The sequence below is a fragment of the Rissa tridactyla genome, chromosome 4 (assembly GCF_028500815.1).
Source record: "Rissa tridactyla isolate bRisTri1 chromosome 4, bRisTri1.patW.cur.20221130, whole genome shotgun sequence".
Classification (NCBI taxonomy): Eukaryota; Metazoa; Chordata; class Aves; order Charadriiformes; family Laridae; genus Rissa; species Rissa tridactyla.
Window position 1 is genome coordinate 11,520,756 of NC_071469.1, and position 26,967 is coordinate 11,547,722.

General features: G+C 45.6%; 1 protein-coding gene across 14 annotated transcripts in view; it reads right to left on the reverse strand.

The window, feature by feature from the left end:
- The window catches only part of MICAL2 (microtubule associated monooxygenase, calponin and LIM domain containing 2), a 163,352-nt gene that overhangs the window by 35,003 nt on the left and 101,382 nt on the right, over positions 1–26,967 (reverse strand). For 11 of the 14 annotated variants that reach the window (XM_054199191.1, XM_054199195.1, XM_054199188.1 and 8 more), the window contains 6 exons: positions 24,949–25,056; positions 24,441–24,521; positions 22,835–23,021; positions 21,645–21,733; positions 21,216–21,315; positions 1,831–2,023 (listed from right to left, as the gene is read on the reverse strand). In XM_054199191.1, the coding sequence (XP_054055166.1) occupies positions 1,831–2,023; positions 21,216–21,315; positions 21,645–21,733; positions 22,835–23,021; positions 24,441–24,521; positions 24,949–25,056 (758 nt within the window). Of the gene's footprint in view, positions 1–1,830; positions 2,024–16,728; positions 18,348–21,215; positions 21,316–21,644; positions 21,734–22,834; positions 23,022–24,440; positions 24,522–24,948; positions 25,057–26,967 lie in introns of those variants that run through there. The other 3 variants (XM_054199202.1, XM_054199201.1, XM_054199199.1) reach the window with 3 other exon arrangements.

Below are 26,967 nucleotides of genomic sequence, written 5' to 3' on the forward strand. Positions count from 1 at the left end.
AAGGCACAGCCCAGGAGGCAGGAGGAAGAAGAGCTAAAGGAAAGGCTGCAGATGGTATAACGCCAGGGGTAAATGCCATAGAGGTAGCGCCCACCAGTCCTGCACCCCTGCTTCACCCAGATCAAACCAGCAGCGGGGCTGGCAAGGCAGCGAGGATGGGAGCGCAGCTCCAGGTGCGTTGCTCTCTCAGTAGGCTGGAGCAGAGTGGCCTCAAATTTCACTACTAACACATACTGTTTAGGTGTCTTTAGAGCTGTGTCGAACATACAGATGTATATAAAAATATATAAATGTACAAAGTCTTTGATAGTTGAGATGCTGCGTCGATGGAGAGATACCACACTGAGATTGGGCAGAGCGCCACACAAAAGGCCTGCCATTAACATTGATTGACATATTTCTGTTTTAAAGAGCAAAATGTTTATTTTTGTTGGCTGGCAAGGAGGTAAGTGCTATAGTATGAGGGTTCTCCTCTGATCTCTGCTTGATAGGCGCGCTCATTATTCACGCACACCTAAAGCCTGAACTGCAAAGCTGTGTCACTGACCTGCTTGTTTCCCCCATCCCACCGAGTGCCTGGCAGCCAGCTCAGCAGTGCCATTTGTCACTTACTATTTCTCTCATCCCCCATTTTTAGGCAGGGGCTGGCCCGCTGGAGCGGCAAGAGGCTGACCTCAGAGCCGCTGGCACCTGCTGTGCCAGTGACAGATGCGGCGTCACCCCTTCCTTGTACTGCGTCCCGCTGGCGGGGAACCAGGGTCCTCACTATCCAGCCGTGGGGGCTGCCGCAGGGAAGGGAGCTGATCCCTCTGATCGGAGGGATTATCCAACTCTCATCCCTGCCCGCACGCCGAGGGGGCACCACGAGCCAGAGGGTATTAGCGAGGGATACAAGCACATGGTCCGCAGGGAACCATGTAGGAAACCCTTCCCTGAGCTCGCAGCCCCCTGTGGGAGAGGAACCCTGGAGAGGTTCATCCTCCCCCTGAGGAACACCCCAACCCATGCAGCAGAGCACAAATGCCATTTAAAACCACTGCAGAGAATGGCAGAAAGTTGCATTCCTAAAAGCGCTGCTCTCTACAAGCTACATGCAACACCACCAAGAGCTGTTCTAAAGGACATCAAGAATTTGAATGAGCTTCCTTACAGAGCAATAGCTCCATGTTTGCAACAGCTGGCTTTGGGTTTGCTTCCTCCCCCTTTTTTCCCCCCTCCTTCTCTTCTTTTTTTAGTTCTCAGTGAGGAAAACTGCTTTACTCAGGAGATACCAATCTAATCTTTAGACAGAATGAACACCCACAGAATCCTGCCCAGAAAGCCAATATATTCTAATTTGCATGCAGAAATCAGGCTTCCTCTGACAGCTACCCAAGCATCCAATTTCAGATGTCTTAGGGGCGGGCAGGCCCTCAAATGCCCTGGGAGAGGCCCGGGGTGCACAGCTGTGGGATGATGCCCAAGTGGGAGAGGACCGTGTCACAGGATCCACCTTTTGCCACAACACACCCACTGCCCTGATGCCTGAACTCACATTTACTGGTATGCAAAGAGCTGAACCCGAGCTGATCAGGGCCATGTTTTTCTCTCTGATTCAGGCCTCTGTGTGGGATGCGAATGTTTGAAGATTTCCTGCAAAGTGAGTCATGTGTCAGGGGGATTTATGGCTGCGGTAAAGAACAATTGTTATTCTGAGTGGGTTTTCTTTTTCTTTTTTCTCCAACTGTACATACATTCAGTACTATGTTTGTTACATTTTTCCTTTGTGTGCCAGAGAAAACCAAGCTGCTCTTATGGGGTTTTTATAGGCTTACTTGTATTTTAAATTACCTGCTTGCATCACTGGTGACCATGACTCGGACAGCGAGAAGGTTGTGCTCGGTCATCTCCTCCTCGGGGATGACCCTCACGGTGGCCCACTCGGGGGAAGGGGGCGAGAACCAGCTCTCCAAGTCACGGTGGTCGGGGATGCTCTTCGCCTTCTTTGGGGAGGTGGGCTCGTCGGCCGCGGGCGGGCAGCGGTCTGGGAAAGTACAAAGGTGACAGCAGGGTGTCAGGGGAGGAGGGATTCTGCAGGGGAGACCTTGCCCCCTCATTCAGGTGATCCTTGGCCACCACCAGCAGTTTGCACATGGGGCCCCGTGCCATCCCCATAGCACAGGCGAGGTGCACGCATCAACTGTGCGGCACGGCAAGAACAGCCCTTCAACCCGGTACAGCCCTGCCGGGGTTTGTCAGCTTGGATAGAAGGAGAAGGAAAGTCCAGGTGCAGCCTTGGCTTTTGCAGCTGCAGGTCCTCGCTCTGCTTGGTGGGACAGCCATCAGGTTGGGTACCTGGTGGCAGTGGTAATGAAGACACATGCCAGCCTGACAAGTAGGGATTTATGGTCTCTTTTCAGGCCCCAGTTGTGTGTGTGGCAGGACGCAGATGGACCAACCTGGCTTCGGTGGCTAAAACTGCAGCATTTTATTGCAAGTTTAGGTCAATTTAGAATACCGGGAGTGAGCAAAATAAACACAGGCTCTTCAGAAAATTATTTTTGAGTGTGTACAGCAAATAGAGACGCTGACTTGGGAGAAGAAGCAGCATCACAGCAGTCAAACAGCACCAGTCTGAACTTTGAATTCAGACAGAAGGAATAAAGAATAAAGCCAAATTTCCCTTGCTCACCCCAGGTGATGCAGACAGCCAAAGAGAAGAGATCATCTGTCCCTGTAAAATCTTTAATTTCTGAGCAACCTCATTTATCCACAGACTCCTGCACAAGCAAATACGAATGTATCAGCCCCACAAGTTCCCCTGGGCTCAGTGCAAAAGGGACAAATGACAAGCTCCAAGAGTGTGGCTTTTCTCGGTTCACCTCCCATGTATGGTGCTTTTGCCACGTTTAATTCAGCACTGTTGCTTCTAATTTACACCTGTATAAGTGGAAAAAAATCAGACCTGGGACGTGGCTTGTTTTCTCATCTGTTAGAGCAAACTATCTAGTAAACATCAATTAAACTCCTCTTTAACTTCAGCTCCTCCATATGTTGCAGGAGAGCACTCAGCCCTGTCCTTCATTTTGCAAAGGTTTTTAACTCAAACACCCAGCACCTGCGTGGCTTGAACAAAGAAAACAAACCTGCTGGAAGCAAGAGTGCTACGAGCAGATCCTTGTCCCACATGCATCAGCAGCATTATATACACCGCAGAGCCCGAGTGCCGGCCCACGGGACCCTCCGAAGCCGCAATTCCCTGCCTGCAGACCCTGGGCTGTCACACACGGCTGTTCACTCGCATGCGAGAGGCAGCAGCCACCGCCAGGCACTGCTGCTCCTGGGAGCCCATACGTGGTACCGCGGGTGCACGTCCCACACCATGCCGAGCTCTAACCCCATCTTGGATCCCTTCGTTCATCCATCCCTGTCCCCTCCCTCTGGTACCATCTCTGTGGAGCTGTGATCAAGGTCCTCAAAACAAGCCGTGACAGCAGAGCTACACTTTTATTCTGCGTGATTCAGGTAGCTCCCAGCCTCCCCCAGTAAAAGAAAAACTGGTGTTCTGAGCTTCTGCACCTCTCCCAGTTATTGTTTGTGCTCACCCCCTTTCTATGTTCCCAAGTAGCCACCACTGAGGAAAGCTCAGCTGCTGGTGGCAGGGACGACTGCTCTGCAGGTACAACTCTCGTGCTGGCCAGCTGAAGCTCCCTTACTTGCGCTCACAGACTGAGTAACATGGCCTTGCCATCATTTTTTCTGTAGTTTTACCAATTACACTTCTCCCAAGTGGCACAGAGAACTGGACTTTTCAAAAGGCTATGGCGAGCTCTGGTTTTTCACACTTCACAAAAGTGAATGTATTTTCTTGGCTTGAAAACTCCTCAAGACTTCACTGCTCACAAAGAGTTGTTTTGTTGGGTTTTTTTCTTCTTTTATTATTATTCTACTTCTATGTACAAGAAGCCAAGGAGGAAGGAGGAGCGGCTCACTGGTTCTCCGGAGCAAGATGCTCCCATGTGAAAACACGTGCTCAGGCTCTATGTCCAGCTCACTAGCACCACAGCAGCCACGTGTTTCTTGGCCACAGAGATTTAATTTCCTTTGGGAGATGGAGGAAACTCATCCCTCTCTGATTTTTATGCCTGACTTCTACTTTGGTGCAGCCAGGCCACCCCCAGGCAGTGCACAGCGAGCCCGGCCGTGTTTGGGTGGCAGCGTGGGAGTCCACGGGTCAGCAGGGCACAGCTGCCCACAGCGGGGCATGGCTGCCCCTCCTCACGCGGGGCATGAAAACCCACCCGGGAACGTTCCCCTCTCCTTCAGAGCTGGGCTGGGCCACAACGTGCCATTTCTACTCTCCAGAAGCAAAATAGAAAGCAGTATTGTAAGCCAGTTTGAAAATATAATTCCTTCAACTCAAATTTCTCCTTAAGAGATGCTGCATTTTATATGAAAATCAGAGCAAGCAAAACCCCGCAACATTTTGCCAGCTCAGATGATAAACTTAGTACCCACGCCGGCAAGAAGCACTGCAGGCAGCTGCTGACGAAAGTCAGTTTTGCCAGTTGCCTGCATGCTCAGTACGTGTTCCCTCCCCATCCCGCACGTTAATGCTCTCCCCGCCATGCTAACAGGAAAGAGGAGAAAACATGTTTATGACTAACAGACACACACAGCTGGAGAGCATCGAAACCCACAGACAGACTACCTAAAACGATTCCCAGCATGGCTCCTGAATGCAAACAGATTTCAAGTCAGCAAGTCCCCCCGCAATAGCCCATTACACATCCAGTTTTTTAATCAGTACAGAATAACAGTCAGAGCTGGTGAAGGACCTCAGGATGTCCTCCAGGCCACCGGATGATGGTGACGGATGGCACTGTCACCTCAGAAATATAACTGAAGAGTTATATTTCCGTGCTTGCTTTTTTCCTTTTCTCTCTCTTTTTTTTTCTCTCTCCTTTCTTTCTTTTTTTTTTTTTTGGTACCATGGTATCTCCCTTTCTTGAATTCTGCACCCAGAAGTTGGCCCTCTCAGGAATCTGTTAGGCAGCTGACCCCCTTCCAAGGAAGACAAGTTTGCATTCACAGGGATATTAATCAGGTCAGCATCCTGCATTAGCATCCAGCCCTTCCAGTGGAAGGGGTCCCTGCCCATGGCAGGGGAGTTGGACTAGATGGTCTTTAAAGGTCCCTTCCAACCCAAACCACTCTATGATTGGGAAGCAAACCCACTCCTTACTAACGTGTTTAATCAATATTTATATCGTGACACATGAAGTTGAATAAACTACATTGCGCTCAACTCCATAAAAGCAGAAAGACGCTGGCCCGCCTCAGGCTTTCAGTGGGTGGGATGCCCACGTGTGTGCAGTAACTCAAACACCCGGCTACAAGTTCTGCAGGACATTCAAAAAGATTCAAGTTCCTACTGCTGTTTCTCACCGCCGGGATGCGCCTTGGTAACAGCCTCAAACAAAAAGCAAAGATGACCCAGATGCCCAAGTGTCAGGGTTTGGGGTTTTTCTTTGTAGGCTCTGGCGACATTATGCAATTTGACCGGTCTCTCCTAAAAAGCAGCGCTTGCTGCAAGGAATTTAAAAAGAAAGCTGGAGTGCCTTTAAAGCTCTTATTTTGCACAAAAAAATAATAAGAAGGGCTGTCTGCACTAACTTCTCCTGCAGCAGCCCAAAGGCTGAGTGCTCACGCAAGGCGAGGCATACGTTCACGCTCCTGAAGAGACGCAAGGCTAAATAGCAAGCAGCCCTCGTACCTCTCCATTCCAGCCAGGAGCCTCGCAGCCCTCCCTGCATCCTGGAGAGCCCCCCATCCTCGCAGCTCTGGCAGCCAGGTCCTCAGCAAGGCCGAGCGGGAGAATGCCGGTATTTTGGAAATCTGACTCCAGGGTGGAAACCATGCTGTAAGCCTCAGTGCCCTGATTCCCATCACACTGCAGGCTGAGAGTTAAGCACCTTGGACTGGCACCACTGGTGACCACTGCAATTAACTCTGGTCACGCGCCGAGCTGGCTGATAAACCGGCCCCCCGGGAAGAGGCCGATGGAGCCTCGCTGGAGGCTGCGCTGTGCTCCAACAGGGGACAAGCCAGAGCTGTTCGGCACTTCTGGGCAAATGCAGCAGCCCCCCTGCCACCCCTGCTCTCTGGGGAAACTCAAGCTCTTGCAGAAGGATTGAGGTGGACATTCAGCTCCTAAATCCAAGGTGACAATTCCCACATAAACTCTGAGATATGTAATTTTGCTTGTGCTTGATTCCTTTCATAAATTTGTGCCTGGCTGTACTTACCATGTTTATCCCACTTCTTCACGAGAAGACACAAAAATGGCCTTATTGCTATTCCCAAAGGGGAAGGGGCAGGCGGGTGTCCCAAGACGCTCCTCTGGGATTGCCTGGGGCAGCCCGAGACACCACAGGCACCTCCGTGGCCAGCCTGCGCTCTCTCTCTGGACCAGGCTTCCTCCCCAGGATAAGAGTTTTTCTACTTGAAGCTAAGCGACTGAGTCAGAGGAACTGAACTTTGTAAGATAAACACACACAATGCAATAGCTGGAGAGGCATCCGGTCTGCGGGACAGAAAAGGGCACAGCCCCGTTTCCTGCCCAAGCTGGCTGGTGCTGTGCCACTGACCTCCGTGGGGCAGCACCGGACGTTATCGGAGGAGAACCCAGGCCTCAGGAAACAGTCACTCAAAATAGCATTTGCGTAAGGTCTTACTTCATTTCCATCACGCTCACTTCAGGTTTCCTACTGCCTGTGGCTCAGCGTGCTAAAGACCTCCAGCAGTGAGTACGCCTGCTCCGTGGCACGATCTGGACTGCAGTCCCTATTAATCCTTTGCCAAAATGTTCAAATAATTTACCCCGGGGGGAAGGCACAGACAAGCCGTGCAGTGGGAAGGCGTTAATCTTTGGTCAGAGTCAGCGGAGCAGATCTGTCATGCGAGCGCAGCTGCAGGGACAGGCAACACACGCCGCAAGTATCTCGCAGCACGCTGCTGGCCAGTTAGAGTGGAGATGTCCTAACAACAACTGATCTGTGTTTTTTTAAGGTGCTGAGGTTCCCTAAGCTAGCCAGTATGGGTGAGCCAAGGAGCTAACGTGCTAATTTCCAAATCCTCCGTGTCCTTTGGTGCTTTCCCGCGCGGGGTGAGGCAGGGCAGCCCTGCCGGCTCTGCTCAGACACCAGCAGCAGCTCCTCCCAGCCGGCACAACCCGCTGTTTACGCTGCCTGGTTTATAGACTACACTTACACAACTGTAACTTGCTGTCTGAAGGTCTGGTGGGATTAAGAGAATTTAAGTTTTCCATTCCTTCAGTTGCTGTTAACTCCACTGTCGTCCACTTGTGATGGTCCTTCCTCATCCATCACACCACCCCAGGGCTTTCTTTTGGCCCCACTATTGCCTTTTTCATTAATCTGCCAGTTCTCTCCCCTGCCAAGCACACTGTGCCTTGCCTAATTTATCCCCTACCTCCTGGTTGCCTTTCCCCAGCTGCCCTTCTCAGGGTGATGTCCCGGCAGGCTCCTGGGTGCTCCCTTCCCTCCTCTTCCAGTCCTCACCCACTTACAGGCTGGCTCTGCTGCTGACCTGGGCAGTTTCCAGGGCCGGGGACATCTTGCTGGGCCAGCAGCAGGTGGGCCTGGCCCCAGGCAAGGGCTTGGGGGGACTCTGTTCACCAAAGCAATGAGAAGAGCTCTGCGGTACCACAAAACTGGCCTCACGCTTTCTGCTCCTAAACCATGTGACAAAACGGTATGTCCCAAATCCACACACAAGCTCTGCCGCCCGTCTCGTCAGTGCAAGTGTCTCTCCTCAGTCTGAGCTCTCCCGATCAGAGCCCTTGACTGAGATCAAATAATGGCTTTAGTTTTTTTGGGGGGTTGAGTTCTTTTTCTGCAAGCAGTGGAGCTTAGCCGCCTTCAGTTATTTAAACAGCAGCAATGGTCCGTGATTTCAACAGAACAACCCTGTATTCATCTGAGCCTCCCACTCAAACACGATGAAAAATTTGGATAAACAATTTCTCCTTTGTCCGTATTTCAAAACCCACCTCATCCTCCTCGCACGGGGAGAGAAACAACTGTTTTCCTTACAGGGAAAGGATTTAGCTAAACCGCGTGGTAACCGAGAAGTATTCCTAAAGCTTCATCTGCAGGGCTCGCAGCTGGGTCGGTGCTCACCCGGAGGTCAGGGCTCTTTGAAACTCGCTCCAACGTACGGGCTTGGCCAAACAGCCCCTGCAGACCCCACAGACAGATGCAAACCTCTTCCCAGTAAAACACACTTTTATTCTCCATCAAGTGTCATGCCAAGTTTTCCCAATTCACCAAGAGTGCCAGCTCACCCTTGCATTTGGGAGACAGCAATTTTTGCACTGTCTCGAATGAGTCAGAGATGCAGCTGGTGAGAGACAAAGACATTACAGGATCTCTGTGACGCTGGGAGGGTTCACGAAGCTCGGAAGTGGGCCTTATTGCAGCCGCACAGATATGGTCAAGGAGTACAACTCCTCAGTTTTTCCCCATAGCACCAATAATCCAAACACCATGGTAATTTACTGATGAAAGGTAAATTAGCGAGACCATTTGGATGGTAAGACCATCTCCAGCCAGTTTGTGGCTTCTGGGTGGACTTGCAGGAATTCACCCATCAGACTGCGGCTGAGTGGACTGGACCCCTCAGGGAAGTCTGTACGGAGGAGCAGAGAAGGCAACAAAGCGACCTAAGCCTTTGGGACGGCACGGCGAGGCCCTGTGCTGGACTGCCAGCCTGCGCCCAGTGCCCCAGCCCTCCGGACCCCTTCACCCCGCTTCTGGGGAGGACAGGCGGTGTGAAGATGCTCCCATCTCAGCACGGCTGCCCAGCAGGAGCCAGACAGGGCTGGTACCTCGGCAGGGGCCTGTTTCAAGCAGATTATCAAATCTGAGAAACAAACTGTAGTTTGTTTATGGCTTGGCAAAGTAGCAGCCTCTAATTAGGAACATAACAACAGTATTTGGAGGTCCCTGTATATACAAGTCCAGCAGCAGCCCTCCTGCAGGAGGTTTTAAGAGATCTTTGCCTTCATCTCTCTGGAGACGCTCTCCCTGGCTGAGCCCTGCAGAAAAGGCACAGGATCACGGCACATTCACACTAGCAAAAAGCATGCAAATTCAGTATGGTTCTTCTGCTCACTGAAAGACCATTGCAACTGCGATTCTCTCAAATGACAGGCTTGTAAAATTCACACACTTACAGCATAACATCCAGTGATGATCCCCCATAACCCAAAAAGCATTTTTGCCCCCTTCTTTTTTTTTTTTAAATAAGTTTTTGTACCAGCATCCTCAGTGGTCTGGATGCATTTCAGCCTCTCATAAGGCCTTCAAGCAGCACCGCTCTCCTGCAAAAGCTCTGTGCCCGGCGGGAATGGCCAAGGAAGGAGCATGGCAGTGCCACCATGCGTGCAGTGCCAAGACCCAGCCCCACAAGTCATCCCAAAGCCCGGAAACAAGGATGAAGAAAACCCCCCAGCATTCTGGATCAGGGACTTGGGGATCTAAAGTGCTTTTGTGAATACCTTGGTTTGCCTTCCTCCCTCCGGTACAAGGGCAAAGCTGAGAGCCAAGCACAGCAGTGAGAGGTCCTTCTTGTCTGTAATATGCTGCATATTACAGACATGAGCGACACGAATATCCTTAAAGCCCTGAAAGCTTGCAATTAGTCTTGTTAGTCATTTTCTCCTGCAGTGATTTTAAGGCAGTTCGTACCCACGGAAATACAGGGCAGGTTTCCCCAGAGCTACCAGGCACCCGCGCCGGTGTTGCTCAAGCTAAACAGGAGCAGCATGCCTGGAAGAGAGCAAACCTCTCCCAGTGTCACAGGGCGTCACTGCCAGTCCCCGCGGGGACCGAGGGAGGGTTCGCACGGGGCACAGAGCTGCGCAGACCCAAATCCAGGACTGACGCTGTCTCACGGTCTCAGCACCACTGTGCAACTGCCTGGTGTGGCCGGGCCATGCCAGCTCTACTACACTGCTCTGCCAAAAAACTCAAGCCCAGATTTTTGAAAGCTCAAATCTCAGAGCTGTTTACTGCCCCTCCGTGACTAACAAACTGCTAAATGCAGCCTACCAGCAGGCAAGCGCCTTCTGCTACAGCCAAACAGATAAATGCATCATTGCATCCCTCCCTCCCGGTCTCAGAGGCTTTGCCAACACACCAGCCACATTTAACGAGGGAAAGGTTCCGAGTTTCACATTGGTGTCCCACGCACACCGTGCCAATTCAGCACTGCACTGAGAAGCAGTGACACCCATTTCCATGTTATGCCACACCAGTGCCACAACTGCAACGGGCTTTGCGTAACTGACGAAAACACCCTGCTCCCGTGACCGTCACTGGTGTGGGTGCCTGGGAGCATCGTGCCTCCACACACATGGCAAAGGAGAGGCCCCTTCCAAAGGGGCTTAACGTCCACCCACCCAGGGCTTCGCAGACAGCTCTCGGCACCTTCTATGATTACCATTTATAAGGCATTAATCGCTCCCCGCATCTGAGTGCCCCCACGGATAAAGCCAGGGCTAATGAACAGACGTAAGCAGGAGATGTTATTCATACTGCCGAGTCCCACTTGACAAGGCAGCCTGACTTTCTGTATGGGCTGCTGCTCCCGAGTCATCCGCCAAACCAGCGTCAGGCAAATCACATTACTGTGACCTGACAAGGAGATGACAAGGGCACGGGAACCAGCCAAATTTGGGCAGAGCCAAGTCCCCGCTGGGGGCAGCTGGGCCAGAGAGGCCGTTTCCCCCCCACCTCGGGCACGGCACGTGCTGCCCTCAACAGCACAAAGCCTGAATTCTGCCAAACAACATCCCCCTCCCCACCGGCAGCGCTGGGCCAAGCACCTCGGACACCAGCTGGCTCCGGGCAGCTGCGTTTTATCAGCTTTGCCGGGGAGTGGCTGCTCTGTGCGTGCTGCTGCCCGTCCTGGACAAAAATGGTCAAAGATGCTCCAGTGAAGAATCCCCAACCAAGGCAGCTGCAGCAGCCTCCCCATCAAGTCAACGCCGCCGGGCCATTAAGCAGCCAGAACCATTCACATTTATCCTCCTACCTCTTCTTTAGCCAGTTTTAAGTCATGAAAGGGGAATTAATTTCTAAGCAAAGTACAGCAAGAGCTCCCACGGCATTTCTCAGCTCAGTCAAGTCAGACCGTTGGGAGTCTCACACAAGCAATAAGGGGGAGTGAGCCTTGCCGAGCTAACCAAAGTATGAAAACAAACTAATACAAACCCGGAGAACATCCCTGAAGGCAGATGAAAAACAGAAACAGGGCCAGGAAACAACAGATTTTGAAACGATATCAACCCTTCTGCTTTGGGCCACAACACACCCAGCGTACTGGTGGTCAGGAAGAAAGTTTCTGCTGGGAGACTGGTCAAGAAAGTGCCCCCGAGAGCGCCCTGATCCATCCAGCTTGGGGGTCCCCCCCACCAAACACAAGGTCTGGGGGCTGATGAGGTGGAGACCCCCCCGTCTGGGCCCTCAGAGGGGGTAAGAAATAGTCCATACCTGCTGCTGGCAGTGAAAGGGGACGCTGCCCCCAGGCTGGGCAGCTCAGCCCCTGCCCCGCAGCTGAGGAAAAAGCAGGTAAGAAATGACCGATTTCTTACAGCCCTGCCCATGTTGCATATCTGCGTGTGGGCCTTTGGGGGTGGGAGGGGAAGAAGGAAACGTGCTGGAATTAGGTGTCACAACCTGCATTTGGGATGTTTTGGCACCTCTGACACATCACGTTTCGGTGTCTCCCCGATGGCTGCGGAGTGGGAGCAGTACTTACCCACAGCTGCCCCCACCATTCAGGGCTGGCAAAGGGCTTTCAGGTCCTCAGGTGACAAGCACGACCGAAATCCCAAGTACTGCCCTTAGCAGTGGGAGGGGGGTGCTTGGGCACCCGGGGCTGGCACCCGGCTGACTTTCCCCGCTGTGCAGCTGGCCCATCACACCACAGCGCCCGCCCATGAGGACCCCAGCCTAACTTGTGTCCTGCTTTTCCCACTGTCAGCCCTGGGGCTCTCAGCCTGCCATTAAGCTGCATCACCCCATAACTCATTCAGAGGATGAGTGGACTCTGCCTGGCCTTGTATGGAGCTGCTGACTACGGCAACGACAGGAGTGAACAATTTTAGAGCGGCATTACTCATAAACGTAGGCAGCTCTGATGGTGAAAGCAAACACCAGTTGGCATCAAAAACTGACATTAAGAAATTCAGTCGGCAGACCACAAATTGATTTGTAGCGCACCCAGCACACTTTACTGCCTCTCTGACTTCTTACCGTATCATAAACCAAAAAAAATAATTTACGAGTCCTGATTATAATACAGCAGTGCTTTAAGAAAGCTGCGGGGGCAGAAGGAAGGCACCTTTATACCAGTGCTGTGGAAGCCCAGCTGAAATGAACCCAGCCAGCACGGGGATGAGATACAGAGCAGAAAGCACTCGCCAGGGAAGCCCAGCCCGTGTTGGGACTGTGAGAGGGACGGGGGAACCACCACACCTCCACCTTGGTTAGACCTGGGTCTTGCTGCAACACACTGGTTACCAGCCCACACTGGAGTGAAACCCCAGCTCAAACCCGTTACAGCTTCAGCTGTGGCCTGAGCTTCAAAACATGCAAGGCTGCATGGGAGGATCGCCTGTGCTCAAGTTTGAAACAGAAAACATGCCATTAAGGTATTTCATACATCTGCCTTAGGAGGCTATAGGGCTTCTAGCAGCATTCCCAAACTGATGTCCTGTCCAAACACTGACTTCTCATCACACCTGAGAAACCGGTTTGTCCTTGTAAAAGGATTCCTGTAAAAGAGATGTCTGACATTTCACAGATTTCAGTTCTTGCCACATTTCTCTTCTTTTTTCCTCATGCTTGCTTCATACATCTACAGCAGTCACGTCCACGTTATGGCGGCTAACAAATGGCAAAGAATAAAGGCAAGTGAAGTGGCTCTCCCATTTCCATGGGGTGGCAAGTGGGGCCAGATCGCCTGCCCGGCTTCCAACCACCAACAGCAAATGCTTTCCTGCTGCCCCTTCTCCACCCATGGCCCAGTGACGGGCTCCTCCATGGCCCCCTTGTCCTGTTCCCATGTCAGGAGCCCACCTTCTCCCACTCCCCGTGGGCCCATGCCAGCACCTACACAAGTTCTTCAGCAGCAAAACCATTTTTCAAAGTATCCATTGCTTACTCGATAAACAGACACTTCTGAATTCAGGCACAAAATACAACCAGGGAACGTGAAGCCAAAGCACGACAGAGGCCAAAGCACACGACTTTTGAATGCATCCAGGGCAGTGCACATGAACGCTCTAATACAAACTAAGCAAAAATTAATAGATGAAGGAAAAAGCAACTCAGTGAAAACCTAATAGATATACCCAATGTATATCTTTATGAAAAATTGCTTCTCAAACAAAACCTGCTGTGATAACACACTATTTCTGTACTTTCAGAGTAAATAAAAAATATTTTATCAGAGCAATCTGTGTTAGTCTGGTATATTAATGCATATAGTAACTGTGAATTCGGAGTACGGCAACAACAGTTTCAGTCTCTGGAGTGATCAGTGTCTCTCAAAATAATATTTTTTGCACACAGACTCCAAGCACCGAAAACTTCAAAACAAAGATGTGAATGAATACCTGCAGAATAAATGCCGAAAGAGCAAATTCAAGATTGTAACAACATTCAAATTTCTTTGTAATTTCACATCTCAAAAAAACATGTCAGAAATTCCACCCATTTTAAACAAGTTTGGAGCCCGCCACCTGATGAGATGAGACCAAAGCCTCCCTTCTTTTTATGTTAACACAGTTTATGTGTTCCTTCAGAAGAAAAGGAAAGAGACTTGGGGAAATATTTACATGACTAATACGTATACTTGGATCAAACATTAATACATAGTGTCTTCTGATCTTCAGCAACATGATCTCTCATGCAAAAAAGCCAAGTCATCTGCAAACATGTCATGCCTTCGAAAACATAAATATTAATGCAGAATTCAGTGCATTTCAGAGTTCATTGTTTTGATTGGAATGCGAGGAATGAGTGAGCCAAAAGTGAATTAAAGCCAATTATAGTAACTAATTGCCATAATGTTGTGGGAAAACGCAGACCATAGCCCTTGCTTGAGGTTGGAATACATACAGAAGCAACTTTCACTGGCATTTTATAGCTGTAGCAATCTAGAAGAAACCGAGAGGAATAGAAATTACTCTTCTCGTTAGAGTTAATGAAAGGCTGACGTTTGAATTTGAGACATTTCAAGAAGTTTTGTCTTTACTCTTTTTTTAAAATCACATACGTTTAAAAACTGCAAGATCTTTTTCATCATAAAGTATTAGCATAATTATAATAAAGGAAGGTTACCTTTACAGAATCCCAACATGTCTGATTTTCATTAACAGACATCTAGGCAGGTAATGCTGCCTTGCTTTGAGAATGAAAGATCAGCCCGGCTTTTCAAAAAAGCCCATCTGTGTACAGGTTTCCCATCCAAATGGCCCTAGTGGCAATAATTTCAGAACCCATTTTGAACCAGTATAAAGAGGAGGAAAGACAGAGCAACTCCTGAGCCTGCCAGACACAGCAAACGTCACCTCCACACTTCTAATGCCATAATGGCATCTATAACATCAAGTAGCTTTCAAGTCTTAGAAAGCATTAACTATGTAAAGTTAAACTAGTATCATCCGCTCCGAAACCGTGGTTTTTGGAAGGCGCCCAGTTCAGCGGCAGCTCGAGACCAGAGCAGCAGCCTGTTTGCTTTCAAAGAAGCACCGCTGCCAATTCCAGCTACGCGAAGGGACAAAGCGTCACTGCTTTGAAAGGGGTGCATTTATAACAGCACGTGCTTGCTGGAGACTGGGAGCACTGGGGCTTTTGGAGAGAGCTCAACACAAGAGCAGTAGGAGGATTCAGGCCTCCCACTCGAGGGAGGTCTGCTCATGTGGCCAGAAGAAGGCAGGAGTCCCAAATTAGGCTTATTAAATTCATTCAGAACTTAACCCAGTAGCTTCTTCCTCTCGTACCATTACTGTGAGCAAAACAAGGAATATTTAGTTTTATTGTGTAATGATTTTGACAGAGTGTGAGGGAACTAACAAATCTGATCCTCTCACGTTGCTCATTTTGTCTGGTTTGTTTCTTTTCCATACACTGTGTCCTGTCTCGTCCACTAGCATTCCAGGGCATGGACTGCCCAGTGCTAGGTATATCCCTCTAGGAAGAGGATTTGTTAGTGATTTGACTTCTTGGGCCTTCTGCATCACCACAAGCAACACAATTACTACATTACCCCAATTCCAAGCTATTGTACGGATATTTTAGCAGGAATAAGTGAAACTTTATGAGAACAGCATGAACATCTGATGCCTCTCAAAGCTTCAGTGTCAAACAAATCATCACCTTCCGCAGACACAAAAACCTCTTCTGATGTTTCCATGCCACTGCCTCTGTCTGAAATGATCAAGTAAAGATGGCAGAAATGAGTCTGCTCCAAAACTGTAAATTGTGCAAAGAGTAAATTTAGTTTTACCCAAATTGCTTTGTCCACTGCAATTAAGGAAGTGCCAAGTATTGTCTTAAGTGGTATTTGTTGCCCTATGTTTTCATTATGCAAATCACCTCCCCCTCAGACAGCAAACAATCTACTGTGCATGGTGGCTTTTTCTTTGGCAGGGAAGATGGAATAGTTCATTGGGAATAACATTTGTTGTTCTTTAACAATGTTGTCTTTAGCAACGCTTTCAAAAAACGCATTTCTGTCATTCAATCAACTCCTGTAAGGCTCAGTTTGAAATAACTTTAAAAAAAAATATCACACAGTCTTTCCATTAAATTATTGGGACTATTCTTTCTGGGATTTGTTTTTTTTTCTTGAAATACAAAGGAAGAGATTACAACTTAACAATTGCAGAGCAAGCAAAAGCAAGCAAAAGAAAGAAGAGGAAGGGGAGGAAGACTTAGGAAAGCTCTTTTTGAGAACCTGCTGTTTAAAGAGAACCACACCAGCTTTAAAAACAAAAATTAAAATTAAAAAAAAGCCGCGACAGAGCAAAGGAAGGCAAAATAAACAAATAAATAAATAAATAAAACAAGGCCACTGTTAACAGATATTAGGTCACCATTAGCTGCAGCTTCCAGGGATCCAGAAGATACCAGGAGCTTGCAAACAGCACTCCAGAGCCAGGAGCAAAGGTAAAGCTTTACCCACAGTTATTACCTGATTTTCCTGTACACGATATAAGATCCCAAATACACGTAACTTAGCATGACCGTTATGACATTTGTTAATATGTAAAAAAACCAAACCAAACCATAAGGAAAGGTAACAGAAGTCAGAGAAGCAGACAAATGCCATTTGTGTATGCAATACAAGCAACCCCCATGCTCACCAACACCAATTTATCATTCCCAGGAAGGATAAATCCCAACACCAGGCACCTCCTGATCTGCAGCAGATGGAATAACTTGTCAGGGACCCTGATGTATACCCCCTTCACATGGGACACATGTGTGATTATACCAGCACAGTGAAACTCTCTGGCCTTTGGCTCAGGCCACAACAAAGATAATGTAACAGCATCCACCAGAAGAGGAATTTGTGAAACGAGCGTGAAGTCACTATTAAGTCTCTGTCCTCAGGAAATATTTTTAAAAGGAAAAGATGAAACAAGGAGACTTACAAAGAACTACATTTATTTTTGTTTACAGCAGATATCATAAATAAAGCTAAAACAATTTTCACTGTGTGCAAAATACAGAATTTCCATGTGAAAATTTAAATACAGCGTTAAAAACTATTTAATAAAAATGTTCAGTTAAGATTATAAAGTAAGATGAAGACAGAAGATTTAGGAGGAGAAGGACAGAATCCTCACTGGCCAGGAAGAGCTAGGAAGACTCTGCAACAGACGGTAAAAAACACAGCCAGGGGAAGTGATTTGAAATGGCAGACCTTTACGTCACAACCTTCATCTCAAAGCATGCAGAGCTTTGTAACAAAACACCATAGCCCTGAAATACGTAGGAAGTCATGTCCTAACCATTTGTGCAGGAAGTGACGCTTAAAATACAGACAGGTTTCTGTGTGGGCACTTTCAAAGCCATCAAGACATTTTAGGATACCCACACAAATAAATACTATTGCTTTAATCACGCGAACATACAGGTCAGCAAGATACGGTGTGGGGCTCTGACCCTGCAGCCCTTCTGCATTCCTGGCCGAGGCGTGCGAAGTGGGGCAAGTGGCAGGGGATGTTTGGCCCCTCCTGCAAATTGTTGCTTAGATCCATTCCCGGAGGCCCTTCCCTTTGAAAGGGATCCTCAGCAGGGAAGGCTGGGTCATGACCATATCAACCAAAACCTTAGCAGGCTTGCTTATCAGCCTGAGCCCTTGGTTCTTGTTTGGATTCATTTCCCCTTCCAGATGATCAACATGTGACTACGCATACTGGAACTTATATAAAAAAGTATGTACAGAAGAATCACACAAATTTGTCATGGAGAGTAGTGGCAATGCCTCATGCAGCAAGACAAATCCATTCATCAGAGTGGCAAATTGGGCCTAGTTAATTAGTTAACAAAACAATTCAAACCAAAACATTCTGGTTATGTGAACTTGACATTTTTGATATAACAGACCAAAAATATCATGCACATCTACTGCTGTTAGGCCTGCCTACTATGTTACCTGGGGTGGAAGACTGGAATTTACCTCCCTTTGACTACTTCTTCCAACAGAATCCTTTTATATCATACTTTTCCACTATGAAAGCAAAGATGTGCTTACAAAGCGCCACAATGCTCAAACGTTGCTTGCTTATTACATATCTGAGCTCAGTGGCAACAGGTGCTCACGCTAACCAGGAGAATCATCTGGCTAATCTTGTCCTGACCTTATTTTAAATCTTTCCTTCAATACTTTGAAAGAAATAAGGCTTCAACTAGTTCTTTCAAAAAACAATGTACTTGCCTAACTTACCTTAAAGGCACAAGGAAGTGAACACACACAGACACAGGGAGAAAAACATTCTCTACAGAGAGCGCAGATGTTACCTTTTCTAGAACTGTGAACTCAGCAACAGGTTAAATGATCATGCCAAAGCTCGCATCCATTAATATACCAGACACACACAGTTTGCTCCAAAATCTTAAAAAAAACCCCACGCAATGAAATGCTGTCAAACAACAGTGTTAGTCACACAATTTTGGAACTGGCAAGCGGAAAAAAAAAAAATCACCTGAGAGCAGAAAGGCTTCAGCCAGTGAGCGGGTGCAGCACCGGAATGATGAATTGGACTAAAAGCAACGAGGGAGGTTGACAGAGAAGACAGCAGGAAAAAAAACACAGAACTTAACTTGGTTATACAGGAAAGCATCAGAAAGATTACACAGGCACAAAGAAGAATGGGCCAAAATGAAACCACCTTTTTTCATTAAATCATGAATAAGAACAAATAGGTACAAATCTTACTAGTAGAATATTAAGATGAGGTTAAAATAAAAAATCTATTCATTTGATTGATAGCAATAAAAAACTTTCCCAACAGAATCACCTGCAAACTCCCAGTGGAATATGCAGTGTTCCTCAGGAAAATGTTTTCATTATGCAAGTTCCCGAATTCTGTTGTGGGAATGTAGGGATTTTATTCCCCATTATATAAAAATATATAAAGCCAATACCATATTTTTATTTTTTTATTTTATTTTTTAAACTTTCTACTCTTTTTGCTTGTTTTAAATTCATTTGACACCAGGGACTTCCAAGTTTCTTACTATATTCACCATTTTCTGTAAGTTATGCTCGCTCTGCTGAAAAGCGGAAAATTTCCTGTAGTAAACACCAGGAGAAAATGTTCCTAAAGACTGTGCTGCTGACAAACTGAAATCAAAATTGATGGCAAGCCAAATTTTGAAACTCTACCACTTAGCAGTTTGCTGTGCTGCAGGAGTAACATGGTAAATCACACTGCAGATGTTTTCTTTTTTAGGGTGAAACAATTACTATCATTAGCAAGTAATTAAAAAGTATACAGTGTTCCAAAGTAGTTTTTTTAAATGCCATAAAAGAGGTACAGATACATTTTTTGCATATATACAGATGCCCACCATGTTACTAAAGTTGTCGCTGTGTCCAGTCAATATTCTAACAAAGTTTTGCTGAATACATGCTTGCGAATCAATGGCAATTTATTTCAAATGAATGCTACCTTATACCTAAATGATTTTCTTCAAGCACTTTTTCAAGTTCTGTGCATATACTTAACATTTTTTTCCCAAAATACATAAGCACTCTAAAACGTGAAAAGCTTTATCCTCATAGTTTAAAGAAAGTCAAACTATCTAGAAGAAAAATCCAGTTTGCCATTTATTTTACAGAGAAGACACACTTCCTTTTAATACCTAAGAAACAAAACAATTCAAATAATCTTCTCCCACATTATGTTAAAAAGATCAAAAAACTGCCAGCCCATAAGCAGTGAAGTCATTTAAGATCACTGGAAGGTGATCATCAACTTTGGTACTAACTGAATGCGACATTATTTGCTATTATGTAAGCCACATTCTTTTGGCTGGAAATAAATGCTACAGACGCTTTTAATTTTAGGCTATACATATTACCATGTTGATGTATTTACCCATTTTCTGGTTAACTTCTGAATTTAAACATTTCAGTATCTGAAAGGCAGGGAGCATGCTTACCTCACTGGCTAACTAGGCTGAAAGTAAATCGGAATTTGGGATGTTGGTGTCTCTTTGCTGTTAAATAGTTTATTTAACCTCTCCCGACACCTTCTGATTAAGGTAGACCTTTTTGAGAAACATCTGAAAGAAATGTACTTAACAGCTGCTCCAGATTACGGAATTTCACTTTTCTGCAATCAGCTTTATACATTGAAATGAATGAAATACCCAACTTAGAATACATTTTTAGGTTTTTGTTGTTTGTTCTACACTTGTATTTTTAAAAAAATTCCAAAAGACAACAGGAGCAGTGCCTACCTAGAGACACAACAGCAGTGATTTCACTTAGATGAGCGCTCCATAACTTGATATTCCTCAAACCAGCCACCTAATGAGGAAGCCTTGACTTGAGGAATAAGTCAACACTACCAGTTTCTTTGACTTACAGTTTCAATCAAGCCTTCACTCAACTAAGATTTGCTCTTCAAATTTATTTCAAAACTTTAAATAAATTAGTAGTACAGATTATACCCACTATCAACAAAGGGTATCTATCACATGTAAGAAATGTAAAAGGCATGACTAGGAGCAATGTGAATTAAGTACATGGTTTTTTTTTTTAAAACATATTCATGCAAGTTATAAACCTCATAACCCAGAGCAAAGATGAAAGCAAGAAAAAAAAAAAAAAAAGGTATGCGCCATATTCAGGTTTCAAAACCCAGTCATTTGTCATGAATATTCCACAAACATCTGAAAGAATGCATATTCTTTCTTGGTCTAACAAAAAAAAAAGGGGGGGGGGGGGGAGGGTGGAGAGGGACAGGGCAAAGAATGGTTTTAAAATGTATCACCCCCTCAATGGTCTGATCACACGATAAAACAGGGCAGGGAGGGGGAAATCTACAAAATATCCTTCATCCGTCTCTGTGTTCTGGAAATGTGTCTGGACACTGCCCTTCATGCTCTAACATACAGTACATTTTATGCTGAAAATTTTGATTGCACCTCTTTTATATCAGAAGGAATCCACCATTCATTTAAGTCACATATTAAATTGCATGAAAAGTAAAAAAAAAAAAAAAAAACACCCAACCAAAAAAAACCCAAAAAAACCCCCAAACTTCAAGAAAATTGTGAGGCTGTTAATTTTGAAAATCTGAAAGGCACAACTGAGCAAGACACATAGAAGAATTTAAACCCTATAGAATTTTTTCACCCATTCAAGCACATTTTCAAGTGATAGCTCTGCTTCCCGGTACATATGAGTAAGTACCTCTAGAAGAGCACAGAGGAATGGCACACCAAGGCTCAAGAGTTCGTACAAGTAGGTATAGTTATATGCATTGTCCCTGAAATGAAGATTGGTAGCGTGCAGAAAACCATGCATCCAGTTAGACAGGCGTCTGGGAATGTCAAGCAGATCCCTTGTCACCCGAAGGGGCCAGCTTAGTGCGCCCCTAAAGAAGGAAGTCAGGATACCTGGGGACCTGTCCTCTGGACTGCTAGCAGTAGACAAAGTGCTTTCTGTGGTGGTCTCTGTGGCTTTGGGTTCCTCTTTCTTCCATGCTTCTGTGGCCTCCTTATATAAAAGCATTTAATAATGTTAAATATACTTCTAAAAAATAGAAACATCCTTAAATCTGTTACTGTTTTCAAATTTTTAAGTATATGGTCATTTCCAATTGCTCTTAAGTTCAACTTTACTTTGCACAGGAAAAGCTAGTTTCCATTGAGAACCAGACTATAAATACATCAATTTTACAGGACCAGGAGGGTGTATTTTAGTATTGATTTTACAACTGCTGGTCATCAGGTAGAAAACATTTTACACAAACACACAAGTCTGCACCCTGCTCCAGATAAAGCTGCCTCAACTTTTCATGCATTAGTAACGTAACCAATACGCACCTTTCCCTGGAGCTGTAATGTTGCTCTTCTCTTTCTGTGTTTAGTACTGATTTTGCAGTGCGTAAAATGAGGTTTACAGTAAAATTTACCTACAAGAGAAAAAATAAGTTATATGATATTTTATCTATATGCCTACGGGCTGAAACCCCACTGTTGCATCTACAAAAAGATGAAATCAGGATAATAAATAGTGGGGCAGCAAGAGGAATAAGAAACTTGCCACCCACTCTGAATAGCTCACAGCTCTGAATGGGTTTCTTTTACAGTGCACAGATTTGCACATTTGTTAAATAAGGCAAGGTCATTTATCTACCACACAGGTTTTAAGATTAATAAATAGAGAAAGACAAGATTCTGACAAATCACAAACCGACACAAGACATCAAGCATCAAAAAGTCAAATAATCAATTCAAAAAAGTCTTTGCAGAAGATCCTCTTGATTGCAAAAGAACCACCATTGGCCTCGAGTCTTTAATCCTTTTGTAGAAGGAGAACCCGGCTGATACTCCAATCTACTCAAATCATTTGGAAGTGACAAGGGAATTTCAATTCAGTTTAATAATTTCCCTCTAACCACCCCCCCACCCCACCCCCCCCCCCAAAAAAAAAAGGGGGGGGCGAGGAGGGGGGAATAATTCCCCACGTCCAAACCCCAGGCTGTAGGTGGGACTGAGCGCCCAAGATCTGAACTTCCCATTCTGCCGCAGATGGGAATAAATTACACTGCTGCTTGGCCAGTACTACTGCTTTCAACTCCTGAGCTATTACAGCTTGAAAGAAATAACCTATATTCCCCCCATCCGTGTAAATCTGCCACTATCATGGCATATCCTTATAGATCACATTATTTAATGGCCAGTTATAAATGAGAGATGAAAATAATTCTGCATTTTTGGAGAAAAATCACCTTTCCCTCCCCCTGTTTTGACCTGTGATTGGACAAACTGCATTTTGGTCATTCAACTTATTTTCCACTGAGGATTTCTTCATTTAAAGCTCAGGTCTGTCCTAACCGGATTCTTCTGAAAGACTAGAACTGCAAGTACAAGGACTTGAAGATTAGATGCAAACAACGTACTTGGCAGACCTCCTCCTGACCGAGCTTCTCGGCCAGGTCTTTTTCCCTAGTTCCATTAAAAGCATCAATACTGAAACATTTTAAAATATTCTTAAATAGCTCCTATATTACCTTCTTCAACATCAAAGGCATAAATTCCTAAACGGAGTGTTGTAGAACATATTTCACACTTGAAGCACTCCCTATGAAAGAAGTGGCCTTCTGCACTCAGCCGCTCCATGACATATACCCGTTTTTTGCAGAAATAACAAATGTCACTCCCCCCAATAGACTGAGGAAATTCTTTTCGCAGAGATCCCTGTTAAAAGATAAAAAAAGAAATGTACATAAAGCTGTTGCTCTACACCCAGATATAAATTCTTATAAAGTGGGCAGCTACTTTAGCTGCTTGAAGTTTTACACAGCACCCTCCACACACAATTCAAATAAGCACCAGTCAGCTTTTTTATTACTCATTTGCTGTGATTCTGTAGGTTTATGCAGCAATTCATAAATCAGACATCATAAGGACGTTAAGGGGCGAGTTTTCAACTCAGACTTGCCTCCAGCTTCCCTCTGGGAGTCCACCAGCATTTTGTGTTTACTCAGGTACAAGAGCAGCACCAGCCCCAAACGCCCGTTTCCCGCCCTGTGCCGCGCTGGCTCAGGCACTCATGTCTCACGGCCACGGGCATCCGTGTTCCTCAGAAGAGGGCAAAGGCAAACCTTGCCAGCCTCACACAACAGACATGCATTTGGAGCTAAGAAAACAGACACCCTGAAAACTCAGTTCATACACACTCTGGAGGAAAACGTAGGCTCACGCTTTAAGCTCCAGGAAGAAAGACTGACAGTCTTTGATGCTGGTGTCTGAACTGCCATTTATACCACTGCAGACGTGCTTTCCCTCTCAGCCATGTTCCTCCTGAGACTACAGCCCAAGCTGGGGCTTGGTTTGTTTCAAAAAAACCAATTTAGTTCCTACCACAGACATTCAGAATATTTATAACTCATTGGACTTTACATTATGATTCATATTAACAACTTGAAACTATTTTGAAAGTTTTTGTTGAATTTGGGCTGGCAATTAACATTCTAATTGCCACAAATCCCATCCTCTCTGGATACACATGCAAAAGGTACAGAAAAATAAATAAGTGGATTAGATGCTACTGAGCTTCCCTTTTCTTATTAGAGGCAGGTATGAGGATGTTACTTTGCATTATTGTATTATGCTTAGTTATAGGTCGGTACAGATGAGCATCCTGTCTCTACCACAGCCAGCACCATCTCCCCCCGCTTCCACCACCCCCGCTGCCACAGGAGAGATACCACGCATGGGACAGAGGAGGCGCAGGCTTGGCAGAGTCCAGGCACATTCAGACAGCAGCACACAGTCCACATAATTCATCTTTAATTTGCCAGTACAAGGCAGCCTTGGAGCAGTTTTTTAATGTTAAGTGCAAGTCCCAGTTGTCATTGTCACATTGTCTTGTGCTTAAAAGTTGAGAATCCTATTCCAAATCTGCCATTAGTAATCCATTTTGCTGCGATGGATCATTTCAGAGCACGAAACTTTCCAAACGAACAGCCATGCAAATGGAAAAACATACAAATGCATTTTTAAAAAGATGATGTTAATAGAACAGATAGTTACAATGAAGTAGAAACAATTGAGTTTAGTGTTGGCTAATAAGTAAGTGTCGTCACCACAACGCAACACTTCACTTCCCAATACCTGACAGCTCTGAGCAGTGGAGGCAGGAGATGGAGAATGAGGAATGGGGCAAGAACCTGTAGCTCTGTCCAGAGACGGCTTCTGAATTCAACACAGAACAGTGTCAGAGTTTAAAAACAGCTCTCCAAATGAGGCACGGTGATGCAGCATTTGAGTGTTAAAAATAACTGCACAAACATGTACTGTACAAAACTTTCTTTAGAAGCCACCCTGATTAATAAATGTCTTCTCTTACTAATTGTACCAGTAATTACATTTAATAAAAGCCTCCTGAAGTTTTAATTCATGCAGACAAGTAATAAAAATATAAATGGAAGACACGGTGAACAACGTTTCCAGCGTATCCACATCAGCATATTTTGCCAATATGCACTTGACTCCTTAATAAGTGTTAGACTAAGACCTTTTATAATGCTTAAAGTGCTCCACAACCCGGGTCTTAAGCTGTGATGATGTTCTGGAAGCACTACTCAAGTCAAGTTACTGTTTCTTGTGGGTTTAGTCTTACCAGTTCAAGGGGGGGAAGCTGTGGCTTGGGTCTGTGATCATTCACATACAGATTGACAAGAACTTCAGCCACAGCTCCAATTGCACGCGAGACCTTCCCTACAGTCATCTAACCAGAAAAGGGGAGAAGATGAAGAATAGAAGGAAGAGCTTTAGTTATCCTGAAAAATGAATTTAACAAGAAAAGGACAAGAATGATCTGAAAACATGCAAACAACGATAAAGAGAAGCTAGGAGAAAGAGCTGAGGCAAAGTCTAGCAGAGCACAAGCATGTTCATGCATGATCAGCATGGTCCGGCTGGTGGCCACAGAAGGCTTCCACGCAGCCCATACATATCTCCCTGTGAATGATGAAGAAATAGGTGCTGGGAGCAAATGCTGCTCCCACAGCAGAAGGCCTCCCGCTGTGTCCATGAAGAGGCTGAGCTGGGAGCTGATAGCCGGGCTATCAGGGTAGGACCATTCACATAGATTAAAAACCCCTATTGTTCACTTTGACTTCTTAGGACTTTGTTGTCGTATTTCAGAATGGGTGTGGGGACTAAACTTCACATTAATGGACCACAAACCGTGGCATTTCAGGAAACATTCTATGAAAGCATACTAGAAGTCCCACGTGGAAATGTTTTGTTGGTGCTCACAGAGCAACCATTCTGCCTCTCCGCAGTGACTCATCTTAATGCTAGGGAAAACTGGCAAAACTACGCTCATGAAAGGAAGGCATCTCCTTTAGTCTGCTTCATTACCCTATTGCAGCCATGAATATTAGGCTGTTTCTAACAAAATCTACCAAATCGACCGGCCTGCAAGGAGGCTGCAGTTCCTTAGGCTGTGGCTCCAAATGCACCACAGCCAGACCACTGACCGCATGGTACAGGCTTCCTTGCCAAAACTCATGCCTGGGGACCGGAAAATAAGAAAGGAGGGTGTGTGTGAGCGGCAGACAGGTAGGTAGGTACTCTAGTTCTCTGTTCCTGGAAAAAAGTCTGTGAAGACTTCACAGATTTAAAGTAATATTTTCTACCCTAAACCAAATTTCTTGTACTGATTTTGATTTTAGTTTTATAGTCAATATAAGATCCCACAACCTCTCTGGTGGCAAAGGCAGCAAGGGCCATCCTGGTATGGCCAGGGATCTGACACTCCGCTTCACAAGCCCGGACATTTTTTTCCCCTAGAGGATCCATGATCTCATATCTTACACTCCGCAGGGCCCAAATATTAAGTCCCACACTTCTCAGTGAAATTATTCTTCTACTGCCACTACACCAAGTCTTGCTAACAGAAAGGTTTTAAAATATCAGAAAGTTACCACGAAGAAAGGAAAAAAATATAAAAGCAGTGGTATTCATGATACTTTAAAATAATTTTAAAGCATTTTAAAAGCAACTATAATGCATTTTTGGGCGTGTTTTCAAAAATTATGACGGATAAAAATATTCTTGCTAATAAAAAAATTTCAAGTTCAGGAACTTGGGAACATGTCCAGCCCCTTAGAGCTCCCCTTATCTTTTGAGAGTTATCCCGTAATTAACTTAATATCCAGGCAGATACAAGATATGTATGTTAAGATGAAAAAGGCCATTCAAGGGAAAAATTTCTGTACTGCTTGGTTTTGTTTAATATAAAAAGACTTTTGTTTAATATAAAAAGACTTTTCAATGTTTTTCAATATCTGCACAACTTGTGAGGTAACAACAGCAATGTAAACTGTTAATTACAGCAATGCTGCCCTAAGTGGTACATTAAATTATAAGCCAATACTAGAAGTGAGACTGCTTGCTGCTACAGGAAAACTAAGTTCCTTTGTACTGTTTAAGATCACAGAAGACAACATTTTTCTCCCCAAATTCTGCACCTCTGAATACGCTGAGCAACTTTTAGGCTACATACAACTTATTACCCATGAGCTCCTGGGTAAAAGGAAGCATTCAAAGTCTGCTGAAGCAGAAAGTTTACCTTGAACTAGTTAAAGGCTGGAGCAATCGGTTAAACAATAAGACTAGGCTTAAAGTGCAA